The 22,735-nt window shown below is 46.2% G+C and overlaps 2 protein-coding genes across 3 annotated transcripts; both read right to left on the bottom strand.

Annotated features, from left to right (window-relative positions):
• Window positions 1-1,292: 1,292 nt before the first annotated feature.
• LOC144482849 (uncharacterized) lies at window positions 1,293-5,119 on the bottom strand. The gene is made up of 2 exons (XM_078201693.1): window positions 4,954-5,119; window positions 1,293-2,889 (listed from the first exon to the last, which is right to left on the bottom strand). The coding sequence occupies exon 2, from the start codon at window positions 2,561-2,563 to the stop codon at window positions 1,973-1,975; it is 591 nt and encodes a 196-aa protein (XP_078057819.1). The 5' UTR covers window positions 2,564-2,889; window positions 4,954-5,119; the 3' UTR covers window positions 1,293-1,972.
• A 4,516-nt stretch (window positions 5,120-9,635) lies between these two features.
• On the bottom strand, window positions 9,636-16,932 carry LOC144482848 (ER membrane protein complex subunit 4-like). 2 transcript variants are annotated; one of them, XM_078201691.1, is made up of 4 exons: window positions 16,752-16,932; window positions 16,002-16,113; window positions 15,643-15,795; window positions 9,636-10,572 (listed from the first exon to the last, which is right to left on the bottom strand). In XM_078201691.1, exons 1-3 carry the CDS (start codon window positions 16,832-16,834, stop codon window positions 15,685-15,687), a joined length of 306 nt encoding a protein of 101 aa, XP_078057817.1. In that variant the 5' UTR covers window positions 16,835-16,932; the 3' UTR covers window positions 9,636-10,572; window positions 15,643-15,684. The 2 variants fall into 2 exon arrangements, with proteins under 2 accessions (XP_078057817.1, XP_078057818.1); XM_078201692.1 differs by lacking the exon at window positions 15,643-15,795 and having other exon boundaries at window positions 16,752-16,929.
• Window positions 16,933-22,735: the final 5,803 nt, after the last annotated feature.

Raw genomic sequence — 22,735 nt, 5'->3', positions numbered from 1 at the left:
ACATTAGGAAAGAGACCATCCTTTTAGCCAGACAAATAGGTGTGTCAAGCTGAGGGAGCAAAGGATGTCAATGTCTTTAAGAGAGAGAGACCTGGGCCAACCTTTCCGGAGTCTGCACTCTCCCTGGATTCACTTCCTTCCTTCAGTTGCTGCAAGTCCCCAATTTCCCCCAGAATGAGAAAAGAAATGGAAAGGGGGAGAAAAGAAAGTGTTTTACTCTCAGATGTTGGAGACAGGAGGAAGTTTCAGTCTGTCTGAAGCGCAATCTTCATTCACGCAAAGCCGGCGCTCTGATGAGCTGGAGAACCAGAGTCCTTTCGGTCCTCCAACTCTTCCTATTAGTGAACACCTCAGAAGGGCAGGGGATGGACTCTCCCCTGGACATGCGCCTCTCCCTTGGACAGCCGCCGTCCTTGGCCGGGGGGAGGGGGAGATCACTGAGCGGCTTCTCGCTCTGGCCGGAGCTGTCAGCCGGTTGCCTGGAAACCTTGGCTCGATGTGGTGTCGGGGGAGGGGAACAATGGGTGGGGGCGGGGCTCCCGGGTCCGCGCGCCCGGGCCTGCGCACTGGAACCCGGAGACGTCACCGCGGAGCAGAGTGATTCCTATTGGCTAATTCAAGGATGGCTCCACTGTGATGTCACAAAGGGGAAATTGGCCAATGATGATGTAATTTAAACAATGCCTGAGATCACTTCACTTCTTGGTCAGACCCCCTTTTCAGTCCAGTGCTACTTGGAGTTTACCGTCAATTCAACAACTATTGGGTTACAAGTCCCTCACAGTTCTAATCACAAATTTATGATAAAATAATTTAAACAATGCATGAGAACGCTTCTGAACTACCTACCACTGTTTGTTGATTGGTCAGACCCCCTTTTTACAGATTCAGGAATCTCAGCCACTGAACACCAGCCGGTCCTGGAATAAGTTTAATTCTAACTCATTCTGAGTAAATATTCTCACCAGGTCCTCTGTCGGGGCCCTGCTAAGCAGCTTTAATGGTCCGTGATTGCAGAAACTGAGCAGTCACAGGAATGTGGTCAAGATAGCCCAGTCCCATAATGCCTCACATTCAATCTGCTGTCCTTCAATTATAACAGAATATGTGGCTGTATGTAGCTGCCTCGGCCATGGTCAGCGCCAACACTGCCTTCCTGAACTGCTATAATGCTGAAGGTGTAAGTACACCCACAGTGCTGTTAGGGAGGGATTTCCAGCTACACATTCCACACTTCCTCGAGACTGTGGGTGGATACGAGATTGATACATTTCATTCAACTGCACCCAAGCTGAGTTATTCAAATCCTTTTATTGTACGTGACAATATATTCATTATTTCTTTAAAACAGAAATTAAACATTCCCATTTGATTTCAGGTATTAACATATTCTGTTAGTTTGTTCTTTATTGTCAATGTCAGGCTGGGGTTGTTCCTCTTGGAGCAAAGGAGGTTGAGGGGAGATTTGATAGAGGTGGACAAGATTCTGACAGGTTTAGATAAGATGGACAAAGAAAAGCTGTTCCCATTAGCTGATGGGACAGGGATGAGTGGGACACAGATTTATGGTTTTGGGTCAGAGAGGAAGGGGGGATGTGAGGAAGAATATTTTGATGGAGTGAATGGTAATGACCTGGAACTCGCTGCCTACGAGGGTGGAGGAAGTGGAGACAATAAACAATTACAAAGGAAATTGGATGGGCATTGGGAGGTTTCAAACAGAAATGCTGACTAAATATCTCTGAACTTCCTAACACCCGGTCACTCTGTGATCCTTGCGAAATCTGATACCAGATATTCACAACAAGACTCAAAGAGCATCAGCCCACTGGAGGCAAAGTCATGAGACCGGCCAGTCCAGCAGAAAGAAACCCTCCGACCCTCCCCATTGACCAACTGTGAGAATGAACAAAATGCAGTCCTGGATGTAACTGAGAGCAGAAACAATAACAGCAGAATCCAACCTCTGGAATCACTCGTGAGCGTTTTGGTGTCTCAGCAGGTGGGATGAAGCTCTGAACCCCTTCCCACACTGAGAGCAGGTGAATGGCCTCTCCCCAGTGTGAAGTCGCTGGTGCGTCTGCAGGCTGGATAACTGAATGAATCCCTTCCCACACTGAGAGCAGGTGAATGGTCTCTCCCCAGTGTGAATTCGCTGGTGTTTCTGCAGGTGAGCTAATTGACTGAACCCCTTCTCACACTGAGAGCAGGTGAATGGCCTCTCCCCAGTGTGAAGTCGCTGGTGCGTCTGCAGGCTGCATAACTGAGTGAATCCCTTCCCACACTGAGAGCAGGTGAATGGTCTCTCCCCAGTGTGAACTCGCTGGTGTTTCTGCAGGTTAGCTAATTGACTGAACCCCTTCTCACACTGAGAGCAGGTGAATGGTCTCTCCCCAGTGTGAACTCGCTGGTGTGTCCGCAGGGTGGATAAATCAGTGAATCCCTTCTCACACTGAGAGCAGGTGAATGGTCTCTCCCCAGTGTGGCTGCGCCGATGAACTTCCAGCTGAGATGGGGCTCTGCATCCCTTCCCACAGTCCCCACATTTCCATGGTTTCTCCATGGTGCAGGTGTCTTTTCCTCTCTCTTCAGTTGAAGACTCGTCCACACACAGAACAGTCCCCCCACCCCCGCTGTGAATGGTGTGATATTTATTCAGGCTGTGTAACTGGTTCAAGCTCAGTGCACTGGAACACTCTCACTCCAGTGTGGCAGCGTGTTGGCACTTTTCCAGTCACACTGATGTTTGAAATCTTTTCAAGTCATCAGACCGGACAACCATTTCTCCTCGATTCAAAGGCCGATGATATTCAGGTCCTAAGGAATATGACTCTGTCAGATCTAGACACAACGTCTGAGATTTCGGTCTGTGATTCCTCTTTCAGTATCCTGTAAAACAAGTTTACAGAGGTCATCAGTGTCAGTGCAGGATAGAAATTCAGAACAGACAATTCTAGTTTCTATGGAACATTCTTTCCTCTCTCCAGACTCGAAACATTGGCTCTATTCTCTCTCTATCTGGGAGAAAACGTGGGAAATGATGCTGCGGTAGATCAGCCAATTCTCAATGAATGGTTGCAGCAGTTCGATGGGCTGAATGGCCAACTGCAGCTCCTGTTTCTTATGATTTGTGTGTCCACGACAGGAAGCAGGGAGCATGGATCTGTCAATCAGCCTCAATCAGCACCTTCAGGAGAATTGGGAGGGTGAATATTAGATACAGCAGAGTGAGAATGGAGGGAGAGTGAGTGGGATGGAGATTTACAGCTTTTGGGGAATGAGAGAGGAAAGAATGTTCATTAGAATCATAGAATTCCTACATCTTATCAACCGTCCCTGAGCTTTCACAATGAATCGCTCTTCTCAGGACACTCTTATCTCTGACTTGTCTGTGCTGCTCGCAGTCTCACAAAGCAGCTGCCTGTGTGTTGACACAAGGGGCCCTGCGCGGCAAGTTTAATGCTCCATGACTGTGTCTTTAATGACTGAATAACTATAGGAATATGGTCAAGTCAGCTAAATCACATGATGCTTTATATTTCGGTTAGTAACTGTCCATTTTGTTAACATAGCACATTTGGATATATAAATACATATAAAGGCAAAATATTGCGGATGCTGGAAAAAACAAAAACAGAAAATGCTGGAAAATGTCAGCAGGTCTGACAGCATCTGTGGAGAGAGAGTAGAGCCAACATTTAAAGTCTGGATGACCCTTGTTCTGACAAAGGGTCATCCAGACTCAAAATGTTAGTCTATTCTCTCTCTATAAATATACATACGACAGCTGCCTCAGGCTTGGCCCACTCTAACTCCCTGCAAAAGGAGATTACAAGAGTCATGTGTCAATTGTGGCTTGAAATTAAGAAATACACATTTTTTGGGGGGTTTGAGATTGCTGTCAAAATCCTCTTCTTCTAACCATCTGTAAAAGGAAATTCCAAAATCACAGAATCTCTGCAGTGCAGAAGGAGGCCTTTTAGCCCATCGAGTCTGCACCAAGTTTCTAACAGAGCACCTTTACTCAGGCCCTATCCCTGTAACCTGATGTATGTACATCACTAATCCTTTCCTTCCCCCTCATCTTGGGACACAAAGGGACACTTTAGCACGGTCGATCAACCCACTCTTTGGAGTGTGGGAGGAAACCAGAGCACCCAGAGGAAACCCACACAGAGGGAGAATGTGCAAACTCCATACAGACAATCACCCGAGGCTGGAATTGAACCGGGTCTCTGGCGCTTTGAGACAGAAGTGCTAACCACTGTGTCACCCCCAACAGTCATTTGTCAGACCTGAATATAAATCCATAACATTCTCCCCTCCTGTTTTCTAGCATAAGATTACTTAAGATGGAATATACTTACATTGGAAGCAATTCAGACAAGGTTCACTCGCTGATTTTGGGCATGAAGGGGTCTGTTTTTTGAGGAAAGGTTAGGCAGGGTGCATCTATGCTCATTGGATTTTAGATAAATGAGATGAGTGTTGGAGTGAAACTAAGACTGCGACCTTTGAAAGTTAATGCGTACGGGACTGGCTGTGCCCAGCACTTATCCTGTGGTTAACAAAGATCATTCTGTTGCTGACTAAATAACGAACTAACCTTTGAGCTACATCCTGTTATTGTATAAAAAATACGGAACAGACAAAAAAACCAGATCGCGAGATCCAGATGGTCGGCTGAGCTTAAGATAAAGGGGAACTGAAACAATAAGTTGTGGGTTTTTGTTCACGGTTGTTTTTGAAGGAATGTGATTGGAGGTCAATTGTTGCTAGGGGAGCCCAATTGGCTAAGTACATGTCACCACCCAAAGCTAATGACGAAGTAACCGCTAATGTCTGTATGATTAAAGTGTATAAAAGACGGCGAGCCGCCGCTCCAAATTGAGAAGGTGAAAGGCAGCATCCATTAACCCGACCTGTCAGTCAATGACTCAAACATTGCCTCACCTGGTCACCCAAATCCTGAAGCTCCGCCCACCGGCCGCGCATGCGCTCTGCTCCCCGCTAAACAAAGATGGCGGCCACGGCACCGGGCCTGATCCCGGATAAAATCCACGGAGCTGCAAACCCGGGACCGGAAGGCTCTTATTCAGACCTTGCGGCCTACAGCAGATGTTTATGAAGCCTCTGTTCCCTCCCCACCCCGACACCCGGCTCCATTCCTCCCTCCGCCGCACCGATTCTCACCCCTTGAAACAAGCGTCTCCCGGACTCGCGGGCTCCGAGCAAAGTGACACTGCGCATGCCCCAGATACAGCGCTGCGCCTGCGTACTGGGCTCCTGTGGAGTGAATAGGGCACTTTCACACCCGCAGCGAATGCTGGGCAATAACCGCCATTGAAACTTCACAGTTCGTTCAAAATAACATTGTTAGCATTTAGAACATAGAACAGTACAGCACAGAACAGGCCCTTCGGCCCACGATGTTGTGCCGAGCTTTATCTGAAACCAAGATCAAGCTATCCCACTCCCTCTCATCCTGGTGTGCTCCATGTGCCTATCCAATAACCGCTTAAATGTTCCTAAAGTGTCTGACTCCACTATCACTGCAGGCAGTCCATTCCACACCCCAACCACTCTCTGCGTAAAGAACCTACCTCTGATATCCTTCCTATATCTCCCACCATGAACCCTATAGTTATGCCCCCTTGTAATAGCTCCATCCACCCGAGGAAATAGTCTTTGAACATTCACTCTATCTATCCCCTTCATCATTTTATAAACCTCTATTAAGTCTCCCCTCAGCTTCCTCCGCTCCAGAGAGAACAGCCCTAGCTCCCTCAACCTTTCCTCATAAGACCTACCCTCCAAACCAGGCAGCATCCTGGTAAATCTCCTCTGCACTCTTTCCAGCGCTTCCACATCCTTCTTATGGTGAGGTGACCAGAACTGCACACAATATTCCAAATGTGGTCTCACCAAGATCCTGTACAGTTGCAGCATAAAGGTAAATGACTGAAATATTGAGAATTGGTGATATGCTGTGCTCTATTTTTCAAAGTTCTGCTGCAGGACCATGCAATGGTTTCAAAGCTTTTATACCGTTTCCCCTCTCACTCCTCCCTTTATGGTGCTGATTCTGGCTGGGTTCAATTGCACAGTCACTGGTTCTTCTCTCTGTCACTGGTACTGAATATTCACTCTTTTAGAGAATGATACAGCATAAATAGAAACCATTTGGCCCATTATGTCTCTGCTGGCTCTCTGGAAGATCTATCCAATTAATTCCACAGCCCGGCTGGTCGAGTCAGAACAATGCATAGCTGCTGTAGTAATCTGAGACCTTAATGGAAAAGGGTTTCCACAGTTAAGCATACCAGGTGGCTGGTAGAATTTAATTGAATGTTTCTGCAGATCCCATATACTGCAGTGACATTATCCTAAAGGGCTAAAGGAGTATTCCAGTGTGTTAACCGGAATACTCCAGGGCACAACCTCAGACTAAAGGGACGATCCTTTAAAACAGAGATTAGGAGGAATTTCTTCAGCCAGAGAGTGGCGAATCTGTTGGAACTCTTCGCCACAGAAGGCTGTGGAGGCCAGGTCATTGAGTGGCTTCCACAGAGATAGATAGGTTCTTGATTAATAAGGGGATCAGGGGTTATGGGGAAAAGGCAGGAGACTGGGGATGAGGAAAATATCAGCCATGATTGAATGGCAGATCAGACTCGATGGGCTGAGTGGCCTAATTCTGCTCCTATGTCTTATGGTCAAGAGTGGATGAATGTTGGAATTACAAAAAGGCATTCATATTCTGAATCTTCATAGTTATCACTTGTCTGCGATGTTTCAATATGAAAGAATCCCATGTACTTGTCAGGTGAGAGGTCATGTCCAATAGACCTGTGAAAGACCTGTTAGATTACACTGGGGTTTATGTGATCAGGTCTTGGTTAAATGAACAAGGTCCGTATCAGACTGGAGCTGTGTCTTTGATTCTCCACAACAGTTGTAGGTAGTATCCTTACTAAATATCCACCACAAACAAAATAGTCCGGAGGTCTGAGGTTATTGTGATCACAGCCCTTCAAATTGGATGCATAAATTCTTTCCCACACGGAGCAGGTGAATGGCCTTTTCCCTATGTGTGTACATTGAGGAGGCAGTGGCATAGTGATATTGTCACTAGCACAGTAATCCAGAGACCCCAGGGCAATGCTCTGACCATGAAACCATAGAATCATAGAAACCCTACAGTACAGAAAGAGGCCATTCGGCCCATCGAGTCTGCACCGACCACAATCCCACCCAGGCCCTACCCCCATATCCCGACATATTTTACCCACGAATCCCTCTAATCTACACATCCCAGGACACTAAGGGGCAATTTTAGCACGGCCAATTGCTGATTGCTCACTAACGTCCTCTGGGGAAGGAAATCTGCTGTCCCTCTCCCCACCCTATACCCATAACCCATACATTTAGCATGGCCATTCCACCGAGCACATCTTTGGAGTGTGGAAGAAACCGGAGCACACGGAGGAAATCCACACAGACACAGAAAGAATGTGCAAACTCCACACAGGTTGAAATTGAACTCAGGTGTCTGGATCTGTGAGGCAGCAGTGCGAACCGCCATGCCACCTTGCAGCCCAAATAGGAGACCAAAAGTCTCCTTGGGAGACACCAAGTTCAAAGACTTTGGAGAGGAAAGGGAGGCTGGAGATGGGGCCATAATTTGCAAGCAAAGTGGGATCAAAGGGTTTTTTTTCAGAAAGGGTGATGTTTGTGTATTTAAAAGTGAGAGGAACAAAACCAGAAGAGAGAGAGAGAATCATTAACAATATCAGCCAATATGGGGAAGTTGGATGGTCGGCAATTTAGTGGAAATAGAGTCAGGGCAAAACAGGAAAGAAACTGTTGAAAGATGTGGGTTCAGGGCTCAGACAGGGAGAGGCTTTAGATACATTAGTTTGGCTCAGTGGGAGGGTGGAAGAGAGGGAAGCAGCAGGGGCAGCTGATTGGGTTGGCTCAATCCGAGTGACAAAGAAGCTCCATGACTTCATCACACTTTTTGTTGGGGGTCAGGATGGAGGAGACAGGGGAGAGGGAGAGCCATTCGAAAGGAATGGACTTGAGTCAGAGATAAAAAAAGTTTCAACAGATTGTTTAACATAAAAGCAGATTTATTTGACTTTCATCCAGGACATTAGTATTTATATGTGGGCTCAAATTTATTTACATCAGAACATAGAACATAGAACATAGAACATTACAGCGCAGAACAGGCCCTTCGGCCCACGATGTTGCACCGACCAGTTAAAAAAAACAAAAAAAAAACTGTGACCCTCCAACCTAAACCAATTTCTTTTCGTCCATGAACCTATCTACGGATCTCTTAAACGCCCCCAAACTAGGCGCATTTACTACTGATGCTGGCAGGGCATTCCAATCCCTCACCACCCTCTGGGTAAAGAACCTACCCCTGACATCGGTTCTATAACTACCCCCCCTCAATTTAAAGCCATGCCCCCTCGTGCTGGATTTCTCCATCAGAGGAAAAAGGCTATCACTATCCACCCTATCTAAACCTCTAATCATCTTATATGTTTCAATAAGATCCCCTCTTAGCCGCCGCCTTTCCAGCGAAAACAATCCCAAATCCCTCAGCCTCTCCTCATAGGATCTCCCCTCCATACCAGGCAACATCCTGGCAAACCTCCTCTGCACCCTCTCCAAAGCCTCCACATCCTTCCTGTAATGTGGGGACCAGAACTGCACACAGTACTCCAAGTGCGGCCGCACCAGAGTTGTGTACAGTTGCAACATAACGCTACGACTCCTAAATTCAATCCCCCTACCAATAAACGCCAAGACACCATATGCCTTCTTAACAACCTTATCTACTTGATTCCCAACTTTCAGGGATCTATGCACACATACACCTAGATCCCTCTGCTCCTCCACACTATTCAAAGTCCTCCCGTTAGCCCTATACTCAACACATCTGTTATTCCTACCAAAGTGAATTACCTCACACTTCTCCGCATTAAACTCCATCCGCCACCTCTCGGCCCAACTTTGCAACCTGTCTAAGTCTTCCTGCAAACTACGACACCCTTCCTCACTGTCTACCACACCACCGACTTTGGTGTCATCAGCAAATTTGCTAATCCACCCAACTATACCCTCATCCAGATCATTAATAAATATTACAAACAGCAGTGGCCCCAAAACAGATCCCTGAGGTACACCACTTGTAACCGCACTCCATGATGAATATTTACTATCAACCACCACCCTCTGTTTCCTATCCGCTAGCCAATTCCTGATCCAATTTCCTAGATCACCCCCAATCCCATACATCTGCATTTTCTGCAGAAGCCTACCATGGTGAACCTTATCAAACGCCTTACTAAAATCCATATATACCACGTCCACTGCCTTGCCCCCATCCACCTCCTTGGTCACTTTCTCAAAAAACTCAATAAGGTTAGTAAGGCACGACCTACCTGCCACAAAACCATGCTGACTATCACCTATCAATTCATTACTCTCCAAATAACTATAAATCCTATCCCTTATAATTTTTTCCAACATCTTGCCGACAACAGAAGTGAGACTCACCGGTCTATAATTCCCGGGGAAGTCTCTGTTCCCCTTCTTAAACAATGGGACAACATTCGCTAACCTCCAATCTTCTGGTACTATACCAGAGGCCAACGACGACCTGAAGATCAGAGCCAGAGGCTCTGCAATCACTTCTCTTGCCTCCCAGAGGCGAATGACCACAATCAACATGTTTGTGATTTGTGATAAACAGCAGAATCAAACTCCAGCAGTCACTTGTCAACTCGCTGATGGCTCAACAGGTTGTATTTCTGAGTGAATCCCTTTCCACATTTGGAGCAGGTGAACGGCCTCTCCCCAGTGTGAATTCGCTGGTGGACAGTGAGTTGGGATGGTCGCCTGAACCCAGTCCCGCAGTGAGTGCACTTGAACGGTCTCTCATCAGTGTGACCACATTGATGAGACATCAGATCGCTGGAACTTTTACAACACTTCCCACAATCTGGACATTTGAACGGTCTCTCATCGGTGTGAACTTGCTGATGTGCCATGAGGTGTGATGTCCGAGTGAATCCCTTCCCACAGTCGGTGCAGGTGAACGGCCGCTCCCCAGTGTGAATTCACTGGTGTTCAGTGAGTTGAGATGACCACCTGAACCCAGTCCTGCAGTGAGAGCACCTGAACGGTCTCTGGTGTGTCAGCAGGGTGGATGACTGAGTGAATCCCCTCCCACACTCAGAGCAGGTGAACGGCCTCTCCCCAGTGTTACTGTATTGGTGAATTTCCAGCTCAGACAGGTCTCTGAATCCTTCCCCACATTTCCACGGTTTCTCCTCAGTGTGACTGCACTTGTGTCTTGACAGGCCAGATGATTGTCTGAATCCTTGTCCACACACAGAACACATGTACAGTTTTGCCCCATTGTGAACGGTGCTTTTTCCTTCCATGCTCATGGTTCAGTGGTATTCAGGTTACCATAAATTGGGCGACTCAGTCAGATCCTGATGTGATGTTTGGTTTGAGTTTCCTGCCTGCAAATCCTCCCCTTCCAAATCTCTGTGAAATTGATTTAAAACAGTGAAAAAGGAGTGAGAGAGATCCCACAAAAACACAAAGGCAGGTTGTGAAATTGAGCTGAATGAATCTGGTCATTTGTGGGGCCGGCGCTAGGAAAACATTACCATGGAAACTGCTGGATTGTCATAAAACCTCAGCTGGTTCACTAATGCCTTTCAGGGAAGGGAATCTGCCATCCAGTCTGGGACTACACAAGGCTCTGGCCTCAATGGATGGAGAGAGAGGTGGGGGCAAAGGAGGGACTTTATGTATCTACAACTCAGCCAGAGATTTGAACCTTAAAACCGTTAACCTGCACACCGAGAAGGATCAGGGTAAGAGGTGTATGTGAACACCATCATCTCCAAATTCCCTCCAATTTTACACACCATCCTCCCTTGTCTGACATCCAGGACTGGATGAGCAGTAATTGCCTTCGTTAAATATTGGAAGATGAAGGCTATCATCTTCAGCTCTGCAACAAATTCCACTTCCTGACCACTGACTCCATCTGTCCCCATTGCGACTGTCTGAGGCTGAACCGGAGTATTCACAACCTCAGTGACATGTTTCACTTCAAACTGAGCTTCTAAACATATCCTCATAGAATCTACAGCACGGAGACAGGCCCTTCGGCCCAAACTGGTCCATGCCCACCAAAAATGCCTATGTGAGCTAACTCCATTTGGCCCATATCCCTCGAAACCTTTCCTATCCATGTATCTGTCCAAATGCCTTTTAAATGTTGTCAATGTCGCTGCCTCAACCACTTCCTCCGGCAGCTCATTCCACATACGTACCACCCCCGTGTAAAAAAGTTGCTCCTCAGGTTCCCATTAATTCTTTCCCCTCTAAACTTAAACTTATGCCCTCTAATTCTTAATTCCCCAACCCTGGGAAAAAGACTGAGTGCATTCAACCTATCCATGCCTCTCATGATCTTACACACCTCTATAAGATCACCCCTCAGTCTCCTACGCTCCAAAGAAAAAAGTCCTAACTCATCCAATCTCTCCCTATAACTTGAGTCCTGGCAACATCCTTGTAAATCTCTTCTGCACTCTCTCCAGTTTAGTAACATCTTTCCAAATCAAGGTGACCAAAACTGAACACAATATTCCAGGTGCAGCCTCACCAAAGTCCTGTACAACTGCAACATAACTTCCCAACTCCTATACTCAATGCCCTGACTGATAAAGGCCAGCATGCCAAAAGCCTTCTTCACTGCCCTATCTATGTGTGACTCCACCTTAAGAGAACCATGCACCTGAACTCCAAGGTCCCTCTGTTCCACTACTCTCTGAGGTCCGACCATTCACCGTGAAAGTTCTACCTTGGTTTGACTTGCCATGATTCAACACCTCACACTGATCTGTATTTAACTCTATTTGCCACATCACCACCTACACGACCTATTTCCACCTCAGTGACATCGACCCACTTTGTCCTGGCCTCAGATCATCTGCTGCTGAAACCAGGTGGAGGAAGAAATTGCTAAGCAGATTATGGATATGTGTGGCGGTCACAGGGTAGTTGTCATGGGGGACTTTAACTTTCCAAATATTGATTGGAACCTTTGTAGGTCGAATAGTTTGGATGGGGCAGTTTTTGTGCAGTGTGTGCAGGAGGGTTTCCTGACACAATATGTGGATAGGCCGACAAGAGGTGGGGCCACAGTGGATTTGGTACTGGGAAATGAACCGGGCCAAGTGTTAGATTTGGTTGTGGGAGAGCACTTTGGAGATAGTGACCACAATTCGGTGTCTTTTGTTATTGCAATGGAGAGGGATAGGGCCTTACGGCAGGGCAAGGTTTATAATTGAGGGAGAGGTAATTATGATGCGATTAGGCAAGAATTAGGGGGCATAAGATGGGAACAGAAACTGTCGGGGAAAGGCACTAATGAAAAGTGGAACTTTTTCAAGGAACAAATACTGTGTGTCCTTGATAGGTATGTCCCTGTCAGGCAGGGAGGAAATGGCCGAGTGAGGGAACCATGGTTCACAAAAGAGGTGGAATGTCTTGAAAAAAGGAAGAGGGAAGCTTATGAGGAAACAAGGTTCAGATGGCTCGATTGAGGGTTACAGGTTAGCAAGGAATGAGCTGAAAAAGGGGCTTAGGAGAGCTAGGAGGGGGCATGAGAAGTCCTTGGCGGGTCGGATCAAGGAAAATCCCAAGGCTTTTTACTCTTATGTGAGGAATAAAAGAATGACCAGGGTGAGGTTAGGGCCGGTTAAGGATAGTAGTGGGAACTTGTGTATGGAGTCACTAGAGATAGGAGAGGTGATGAATGAATACTTTTCTTCAGTGTTCACCAAGGAGAGGGGTCATGTTTTTGAGGAAGAGAAGGTGTTACAGGCTAATAGGCTGGAGGAAGTAGATGTTCGGCAGGAGGGTGTACTCGCAGTTTTGAATAAACTGAAGGTCGATAAGTCCCCTGGGCCTGATGAAATATATCCTAGGATTCTTTGGGAGGCAAGGGATGAGATTGCAGAGCCTTTGGCTTTGATCTTTGGGTCCTCACGGTCCACGGGGATGGTGCCAGAGGACTGGAGAGTGGCGAATGTTGTTCCTCTGTTTAAGAAAGGGAATAGAAATGACCCTGGTAATTATAGGCCGGTTAGTCTTACTTCGGTGGTTGGTAAGTTGATGGAAAAGGTCCTTAGGGATGGGATTTATGACCATTTAGAAAGATGTGGATTAATCCGGGATAGTCAGCACGGATTCGTGAAGGGCAAGTCGTGCCTCACAAATTTGATAGAATTTTTTGAGGAGGTAACTAAGTGTGTTGATGAAGGTAGGGCAGTTGATGTCATATACATGGATTTTAGTAAGGCGTTTGATAAGGTCCCCCATGGTCGGCTTATGATGAAAGTAAGGAGGTTGGGATAGAGAGAAAGTTGGCCGATTGGATAGGTATCTGGCTATCTGATCGAAGACAGAGGGTGGTGGTGAATGGAAAATTTTAGGACTGGAGGCAGGTTGCTAGCGGAGTGCCACAGGAATCAGTGCTTGGTCCTCTGCTATTTGTGATTTTTATTAATGACCTAGAGGAGGGGGCTGAAGGGTGGATCAGTAAAGTTGCTGATGACACCAAGATTGGTGGAGTAGTGGATGAGGTGGAGGGCTGTTGTAGACTGCAAAGAGACATAGATAGGATGCAAAGCTGGGCTGAAAAATGGCAGATGGAGTTTAACCCTGATAAATGTGAGGTGATTCATTTTGGTAGGACAGATTTAAATGTGGATTCCAGCGTCAAAGGTAGGGTTCTGAAGACTGTGGAGGAACAGAGAGATCTTGGGGTCCATATCCACAGATCTCTGAAGGTTGCCACTCAAATGGATAGAGCTGTGAAGAAGGCCTATAGTGTGTTAGCTTTTATTAACAGGGGGTTGGAGTTTAAGAGCCGTGGGGTTATGCTGCAACTGTACAGGACCTTGGTGAGACCACATTTGGAATATTGTGTGCAGTTCTGATCACCTCACTATAAGAAGGATGTGGAAGCGCTGGAAAGAGTGCAGAGGAGATTTACCAGGATGCTGCCTGGTTTGAAGGAAAGGTCGAGGGAGCTTGGGCTGTTCTCTCTGGAGCGGAGGAGGTTGAGGGGAGACTAAATAGAGGTTTATAAAATGATGAAGGGGACAGAGAGAGTGAACGTTCAAAGACTATTTCCTCGGGTGGATGGAGGTATGACAAGGGGGCATAACTATAGGGTTCATGGTGGGAGATATAGGAAGGATATCAGAGGTAGGTTCTTTACGCAGAGAGTGGTTGGGGTGTGGAATGGACTGCCTGCAGTGATAGTGGAGTCAGACACTTTAGGAACATTTAAGTGGTTATTGGATAGGCACATGGAGCACACCAGGATGATAGGGAGTGGGATAGCTTGATCTTTGTTTCAGATAAAGCTCGGCACAACATCGTGGGCCGAAGGGCCTGGTCTATGTTCTATGTATGACTTACTCAGTTAATGGTAGGTGTTGGGGAGAGTTATAGCACAAAAAGATCTAAGGGTATATGTTCATAGCTCCTTGAAAGTGGAGTCACAGGTGGACAGAGTGGAGAATAAGGCATTCGGCATGCTTGGTTTCATTGGTCAGAACATTGAATACAGGAGTTCGGACATCTTGTTGAAGTTGTACAAGACATTGGTAAGGCCACACTTGGAATACTATGTACAGTTCTGGTCACCCTATTATAGAAAGGATATTATGAAACTAGAAAGAGTGCAGTAGAGATTTACTCGGATGCTACCGGACTTGATGGTTTGAGTTATAAGGAGAGGCTGGATAGACTGGGACTTTTTTCTCTTGGTCTGAGGAGGCTGAGGGTGATGTTATGGAGGCCTATAAAATAATGAGGGGCATAGATCAGCTAGATAGTCAATATCTTTTCCCAAAGATAGGGGAGTCTAAAACTGGAGGGCATAGGTTTAAGGTGAGAGGGGAGAGATAGAAAAATGTCCAAAGGGGCAATTGTTTCGCACAGAGGGTGGTGAGTGTCTGGAACAAGCTGCCAGAGGTAGTAGTAGAGGGGGTACAATTTTGTATTTTAAAAAGCATTTAGACATGGGTACAGAGGAATATGGGCGAAATGCGGACAATTGGGACGAGCTCAGGGGTTTTAAAAAAAGGGTGGCATGGACAAGTTGGGCCAAAGGGTATGTTTCCATGCTGTAAACCTCTATGCCTGTTTGCCCTGGATCAAACTGACACCCAGGAACTCCCAAATGCTGCAGCTTGAATGTGTACTGATAAACTATTTCTTTTATCCAATGATAATTTATTTTGGTTTTTAAGTATTTTATTAACCTTACCACTATTTTGATCCTTAGGAACAGAATAAATCTTCGTTACTGAGCAGATACTCACCAAAAATCTGGCTTCTTCTCCTGTCGAAGAGTAAGATCACTTCCCAAAGGCTGAGAAAGTTAGAAAGCAAAAGGGCACCTCTTTCCCTTCCTTCCCTAACTCCCTTAATTACCCAACTCCCAGAATTATATTCTAAGCTGCACTCAAGTGATGCCGGTTCAGAGCTGTTTCTGAGCTGTAGATTCAGTACAATACTCACTTGCAGACATGGACATGAAGGCCTGTATGGGTCTCCAGGCCATCATGCACACATCATGATAGGGAGGATGGAGATGGTGTTGCCAGCCATGTACATGATGAACAGATTCATGGGCAACTGTTTCAGTGGGTCCAAGGCGATGTCCCAGCAGGACTGAAAACAGAAAGTGAGCAGTGTATCAGTAAAGGGGGCCGGTTAGGGGAGGCCATATGCTGATCTTATACCCAGGCCTGGAAGTAAGGATGACGATTAACCCTTTATCACACAGGCTGCTGTGGTTCACCAAGGTACTTCACCACCGTGGACAAACCAGGGGCGTTGTCAGTCACACACTAAAGACACATTCAAATCCAACTTACTTTCTCGACCAGGATCCGGTCTGTTTCTTGGACGCAGATGTCTGGTAGCTGTTTGTCCGAACATGCGACTGGGCACGTGGAGTCTCTCTGGCCACACTGTTGATCACGGCTCCTATGAGAAACAGAAAACACAAATTGGTCACCCTTTCAAGACCTTTTCTCAAGAGGGAGTCTCTCTGTTGAGGACCCCAACGTGGTGGCAATAGTGCCAGCACGAATTAAAGCTTGGGCAAACCTCAGACACACACTGCCATTGCGTGTACCAAACTGCCAGGGTAATGGAGGGATGCAGAAGTGGATTTAGTGTGAATTGATAATCAGGGTGCCAATCCGCTTGCCCTCCATTTAGGGACAAAGTGACAAATCACCAGATGTACCAAATTGTATCTTGAAAACAAACTGAGGGATATTGAGAGAGATCCAGTTCAGCACCCGGCCCTGGAAACGACCAATCGTTCCTCCAACCACCACCGCAGTTGGCACGTGACCAGGTGGAGGGGCTGAAACCAAAAGGGCATCTCAGGGTTATGACCTGGGGAAAAGATGCCAAGTGGGGTCTGAGTGGTTTGTGGGGGATTTGAGGGGCTGCTTTGTGCTGAGGAGCTCGGTGAGGGGTAAAAGAGGCGTGAATAACCCGAAGTTGAGAAGTTTTGGGTTGGTGTCACATCCCCAGGTCGCCTCCGCTGGAGAGGCGAGCTGACCCGGCTTGCCTCCTACTCGAGCCCCCGGCTCCCCGCGCGGCCTCCGCACCTGCTGCCACTGTCGCTCAGGTTGAGCTCGAGGGTCCACGTGTGCCAGCGCGCGCTGTTGGCGAGCCCCGCCCCTGCCGCCATGGCAACGCCTGCCACCGTTAACCGTTCCCCCTTTCAAATCTGATTCCGATCCAGAGAAGAACCCGCGCGCTTCCGTCAACAAAACACTCCGCTGCAATGCGCATGTGCGATCCCAACCTCCTCAGCGTTCTGCGTACACCGCCCATTGCCCCGCCCCCACGTCGCCGCCATCTTTGTTAAGGGCACATTGGTTCTTCATCTTCTGTCCAAACGGAGGACGTCTGCCCCACACAAAGATGGACATCACTTAATTTCAGAGATATTTAAAATATTGCTTTTATCGCTTCAACCGTAACGCCGCATAGAACGTCAATAAAACCGAAAGGACCTTGTCTACTCATTCAGCAACCAAAATTATAAGAATCCATTGTTAATAGGTTTCTCCACAGATGCCGCCAGGTCTGCTGAGTTTATCCAGTATTTTCAGTTTAAATTTCCCAATTCCAACATCCGCAGTATTTTACTTTTATTTCCTTCCCATTCTACCTCCAGTGCAACTGGATATCATGAGTAAAGCTACCACCAGGCTGATCCTTCCGAGTGGAACAGTGGTTAGCATTTACAGTGCTTGGGATCTGGATTTGATTCTTGCCTTGGGTGACTGTGCGGAGTCCACCCACTGTGGTTGACAGGGCTCTTGACTGTGTCCAACTCATGCCCCAGGCCACTGCTTGCACCCCCTCCCTCCTAGAAAGAGGACAGGGTTCCCACGTCCTCACGTTTTACCAGACCAGAGACCAGCCTCCGTGTTCAAAGTATCATCCTCCGCCATTGCTGCCAATTCCAGCATGAAGCCACTCCTCAACACATCTTCACCTCTCCCCTCACACCCAACAGCATTTCACGCGGAAGGTTGTCTCTGGGACAGCCTGGTCCACGCCTCCATCCCACCCAACATCCCATCCTCTGCCCACAGCATCTTCCCATGCAATGGTAGAGGGTGCAACACCTGCCCCCTTTACCTCCTCCCTGCTCACCATCCCAGGTCCTAAACACCCCTTTCAGGTGAAGCAGCGCTTCACATGCATCTCCTTCAGTCTAGTCTATTGCATTCGCTCCTCCCCATGAAGTCTACTCTCCTACATTGGAGAGACCAAACACAAACTGGGTGATCGCTTTGCTGAACACCTTCAGTCCGCCTGCAAGCAGGACCCAGAACTTCCAGTTCTTGCCGCTTCAACACAGCACCCTGCTCTCCTGTCCACATGTCCATCCTTGGCACTTTGCAATGTTCTAGTGAACCCCAACGCAAACTGGAGGGACAGCACCTCATCTTTTGATTGAACACTTTACAGCCTTCCAGACTAAACATTGAGTTCAACAACTTCAGAGCATGAACTCTCCCCTGCACGTTTATCCCCTTTCCATTTATTTCATTTCATTCTGTTTCTTCTTTTCATCTCATTCACCCATTTTTATCATACTTCTTTCTCGCTTCCATTTTTCTATTTCTTGATTCCTGCTCTCCTTCTTGCCTCCCTCCCACGCACCCCCCGCCCCCCCCCCCCCCCCCCCCAACACTCCTCTTTCAGGGCAACTGCCTTAACCACATTTACCTCTGCTCTGCCATTCTGATTGCTTAATGGACATTTTTAGCATCTCTCTCAGCCGTCTTTATCCTAATTTGGATTCCCTTTGTCCACTTACAGCACCCGCCTTCCACCCATAATTTAAATCTTTTCTGCTTTTCTTTGCTCTTAGCTCTGACGAAGGGCCATCCAGACTTGTATTGTTGGCTAGTTACTCAATATTTGTTTTGTTATTCGATATTAAATATTAATACATGTATTTAATACATACGTCTTCATTCTGAATTGAATATCTCGGGAATATGCAACATTGAATTGCAAACTTGACTGACCAATAAAAGAAATCGAGTCACTGGGTAATACACATCCCATGGTGCCTATTTGAGACAGTCAGCTTTTAAACAATATCAAATATCTTTAAAGGGAAAAGATTTAATAATGATTTGCTAGTTATACTTGATCCCTCTTTATTCTGCATGTGAAACATTCTGGCGCCTAAATCCCGTTCATCTATAGGAAAGTCCAGCAGATCTACGCTGAGTTTCGATTTACTCATCTGCCTCAGTGATTTTTTTTCCATTTCTTTATTATGAAGAACAATTTTAAAAATATGCTTCCGGGAAATGTGCGCCATTTCCTCTAGTTCAGTTACACTTTCACTTGTGTCTGTCTTTATGAGCACACACTACTATTACACATGTTTCAGATGGTGATTAACTATGTTAGTCTGCATTTATACATCCTTTAAATTCTGTTATGGACTGAACAAGTTGCTAATATGCGCACGGTGTTAAAAGTACAAACTTTTATTTCCTCATTGCGTCTTAAAATACAGCATTTCTGATTTTGCTGAAAGCATTTGTGGCCGAGTTCCGAGCAAAGATAACACGGCTGCAACATGGAGAATCGGATAATGTTCAGCAACAACGACCATGCAAAACTTCCCTCACACTAAATAAAGTGAATGTTTCTGCCCAGTTTCGAACCGGGGACCTTTCGCGTGTGGGGTGAACGTGATAACCACTACACAACAGAAACAACTGATTGCATAGCGCCGCCAATTGGCCTGGCCACAATGTTCAACTCCACTGTGTTGCTGCAGGTTCGAATGGTTATACTGAGAGCCCATGTCACTGAATACAAGACAAAAATCGTTTCTTTCAACCTGATTTCTCAAGTTATCTTGAACTTCAACCTTTAAAAGCGGTCGTCGGGCAAATATCGAAGGAAGCAATGATTTCTGCTCAATCATTAATGCATCATTCTCATCTTCCTTCGAATAATTTCAACCAATTCTACCCAGTATTTGTTCGTTGTTCAATGTTTAATATTAATATATTTTTATTAATTACATATCTCCTCATTCTGAATGACATATCTCCGAAATAGACAACATTGAATTTCAAACATGGCTGACCAACGAAAGGAATCGAATCACTGGGTAATACACATGTCACGGTGCTTCATTGAGATTGACCACAATCAGCTTTTGAACAAAATCAAATATCTTTAAAGGGAATAGATTTAAGAATGATTTGTTAGTTATACCTGACCCCTCTTTATTCTCTGTATGAAACACTCAGACGTCTAAATCCCATTCAGCTGTAGGAAAGTCCAGTACATCCGCACTGATTCTCGATTTCCTCAACTGTCTGAGTCGTTTTCCCTCTTTGTTTACTCTGAAGAACGATGTTAAAATAATGGTGCCGCGCAATGTGCGCCAATTCCTCTAGTTCAGTTACAGTTTCACTTGTGTCTGCCTTTTTGAGCACACAATACTATTAGACATGGTTCAGATGATGATTCACTTTGTTAGTCTGCATCAACAAAGCCATTAAATTCTGTTGTGGACTGAATGAGTTGCTGATATGTCCACGGTGTCAAAACAGCAACATCTATTTCCTCTCATTAAGTCATAAAAATACAAGATCTCTGATTTTGCTGAAAGATTTTGAGGCCGAGGACAGAGCAAAGATAACATGGCTTTAATATTGAGTTTCGGATAATGTTGAGCAACAAATTTCAATCATGTAAACTTCCCTCACTCTTAATGAACAAATGTTAATAATATTTCGGCATGGTTTTGAACTAGGGACTTTTGTGTCTGAGTTAAATGCAACCACCATTACACTACAGAAACTGCTGGCGTCCGTAGGACACAATGGAACTCTCTTGAAATGTTGCAACATTCATTGGGACTGCTGTAGACATATTGATCGAAGAATGACTTTGATTTGATTTATTATTGTCACATGTATTAACATACAGCGAAAAGTATTGTTTCTTGCGCGCTATACAGGCAAAACATACCGTTCATAGAGAAGGAAATGAGAGTGTGCAGAATGCAGTGTTACAGTCATAGCTAGGGTGCAGAGAAAGATCAACTTAATGCAAGGTAAGTCCTTTCAAACGTCTGACAGCAGCAGGGAAGAAGCTATTCTTGAGTCGGTTGGTATGTGACCTCAGACTTTTGTATCTTTTTCCCGAAGGAAGAAGCTGAAAGAGAGAATGCCCGGGGACATGGAGTCCTTAATTATGCTGGCCGCTTTGCCGAGGCAGCGGAAGTGTAGACAGATTCAATGGATGGGAGGCTGGTTTGTGTGATGTATTGGGCACATTCACGACCTTTTGTAGTTCCTTGCAGTCTTGAGCAGAGCAGGAGCCATGCCAAGCTGTGACACAGCCAGAAAGAATGCTTTCTATGGTACATCTGTAAAAGGTGGTGAGAGTCGTAGTTGACATGCCAAATTTCCTTAGTCTTCTGAGGAAGTAGAGGCGTTGGTGGGCTTTCTTAATTATAGTGTCGGCATTGGGGAAGGGGGGGGGGGGGCGGAGGAACCAGGACAGATAGTTGGTGGTCTGGACACCTAAAAACTTGAAGCTCTCGACCCTTTCTACTTCGTCCCCGTTGATGTAGACAGGGGCATGTTCTCCTTTACGCTTCCTGAAGTCGATGACAATCTCCTTCGTTTTGTTGGCATGGCAGGAGAGATTATTGTTGCTGCACCAATTCACCAGATTCTCTACCTCATTCCTGTACTCTGTCTCATCATTGTTTGAGATCCGACCCACTATAGTGGTGTCGTCAGCAAACTTGAAAATCGAATTGGAGCGGAATTTGGTCACACAGTCATGGGTGTATAAGGAGTATAGTAGGGGGCTGAGAGCACAGCATTGTTGGGTACTGGTGTTGAGGATGATTGTGGAGGAGGTGTTGTTGTCTATCCTTACAGATTGTGGTCTGTGAGTTAGGAAGTTCAGGATCCAGTCACAGAGGAGGTGCAGAGGCCCAGGCCCAGTTTGGAGATGAGTTTCGTGGGAATAATAGTTTTGAAGGCTGAGCTGTAGTCAATAAATAGGAGTCTGTCTTTGTTATCTCGGTGATCCAGGGTTGAGTGCAAGGCCAGGGAAATGCCGTCTGCTGTGGACCTGTTGCGGCAACTGTAGTGGATCCAGGTAGTCCGGGAGGCTGGAATTGATTCGTGCCATGACAAACCTTTCAAAGCACTTCATAATGATGGATGTCAGAGCCACCGGCGGATAGTTATTAAGGCATGCTGCTTGATTTTTCTTAGGTACCGGGATGATGGTCGTCTTCTTGAAGCAGATAGGGACCTCAGATTGTTGTAATGATTGAAAATGGTTGGCAATGGCAAAGAACAATAAGAGGCCCTTCGACCCACCATGCCTATGCCAGCTGTTTTATGATGAGCTACCAAACTGACGTGTCGGTGCTGGCTTGGTGGGCCGAAGGGCCTGTTCCTATGCTGCACTGTTCTTTGCTCTCATTTCAATTTCCTCGTCTCATTCCATGAAGCTGATTTTTCTCCCTTTCAAGTCATTGTCCAATCCCCATTTGAAGAAGGAGTTTCTGTGGAATCCATGTACAGTTTGCTTTAGGTAACAACGTTTCACTGACCCAATGGCATGAAGTATTGGATATAGCTTCCCAATGTAGTTTTCAATCTAAACATATATTTATTTATGCAATTGATTTCAAATCGAATTTAGAAAACGGGTTTAATCAGATCAAGCATCTCCTCATTATTTCTGAATTATGTATAATATTAACTCCACAACTTTCCACAGAGTATGGAATATAACAGAGGAGAATTAATCACCTATACCTGAAGCAGTCTCCTTGTGTTGTCCTCCTGTGTCCCGAACATCCGATCTGGCAACCTCGAAAATGGGTGGGGAATCTGTCTTACCTACACCGACCTCACACGGGGTGGCACGGTCCAAAGGTGTGCGGGTTAGGTTGATTGGCCATGCTAAAGTTGCCCCTTAGTGTCCTGAGATGCGTAGGTTAGAGGCATTAGTGGGTGGCATATGGGTTAGGGCCTGGGTGGGATTGTGGTCGGTGCAGACT

This window comes from Mustelus asterias, unplaced genomic scaffold (genome assembly GCF_964213995.1).
Source record: "Mustelus asterias unplaced genomic scaffold, sMusAst1.hap1.1 HAP1_SCAFFOLD_43, whole genome shotgun sequence".
Lineage (NCBI taxonomy): Eukaryota > Metazoa > Chordata > Chondrichthyes > Carcharhiniformes > Triakidae > Mustelus > Mustelus asterias.
This window is presented reverse-complemented; position numbering and strand designations above follow the sequence as displayed.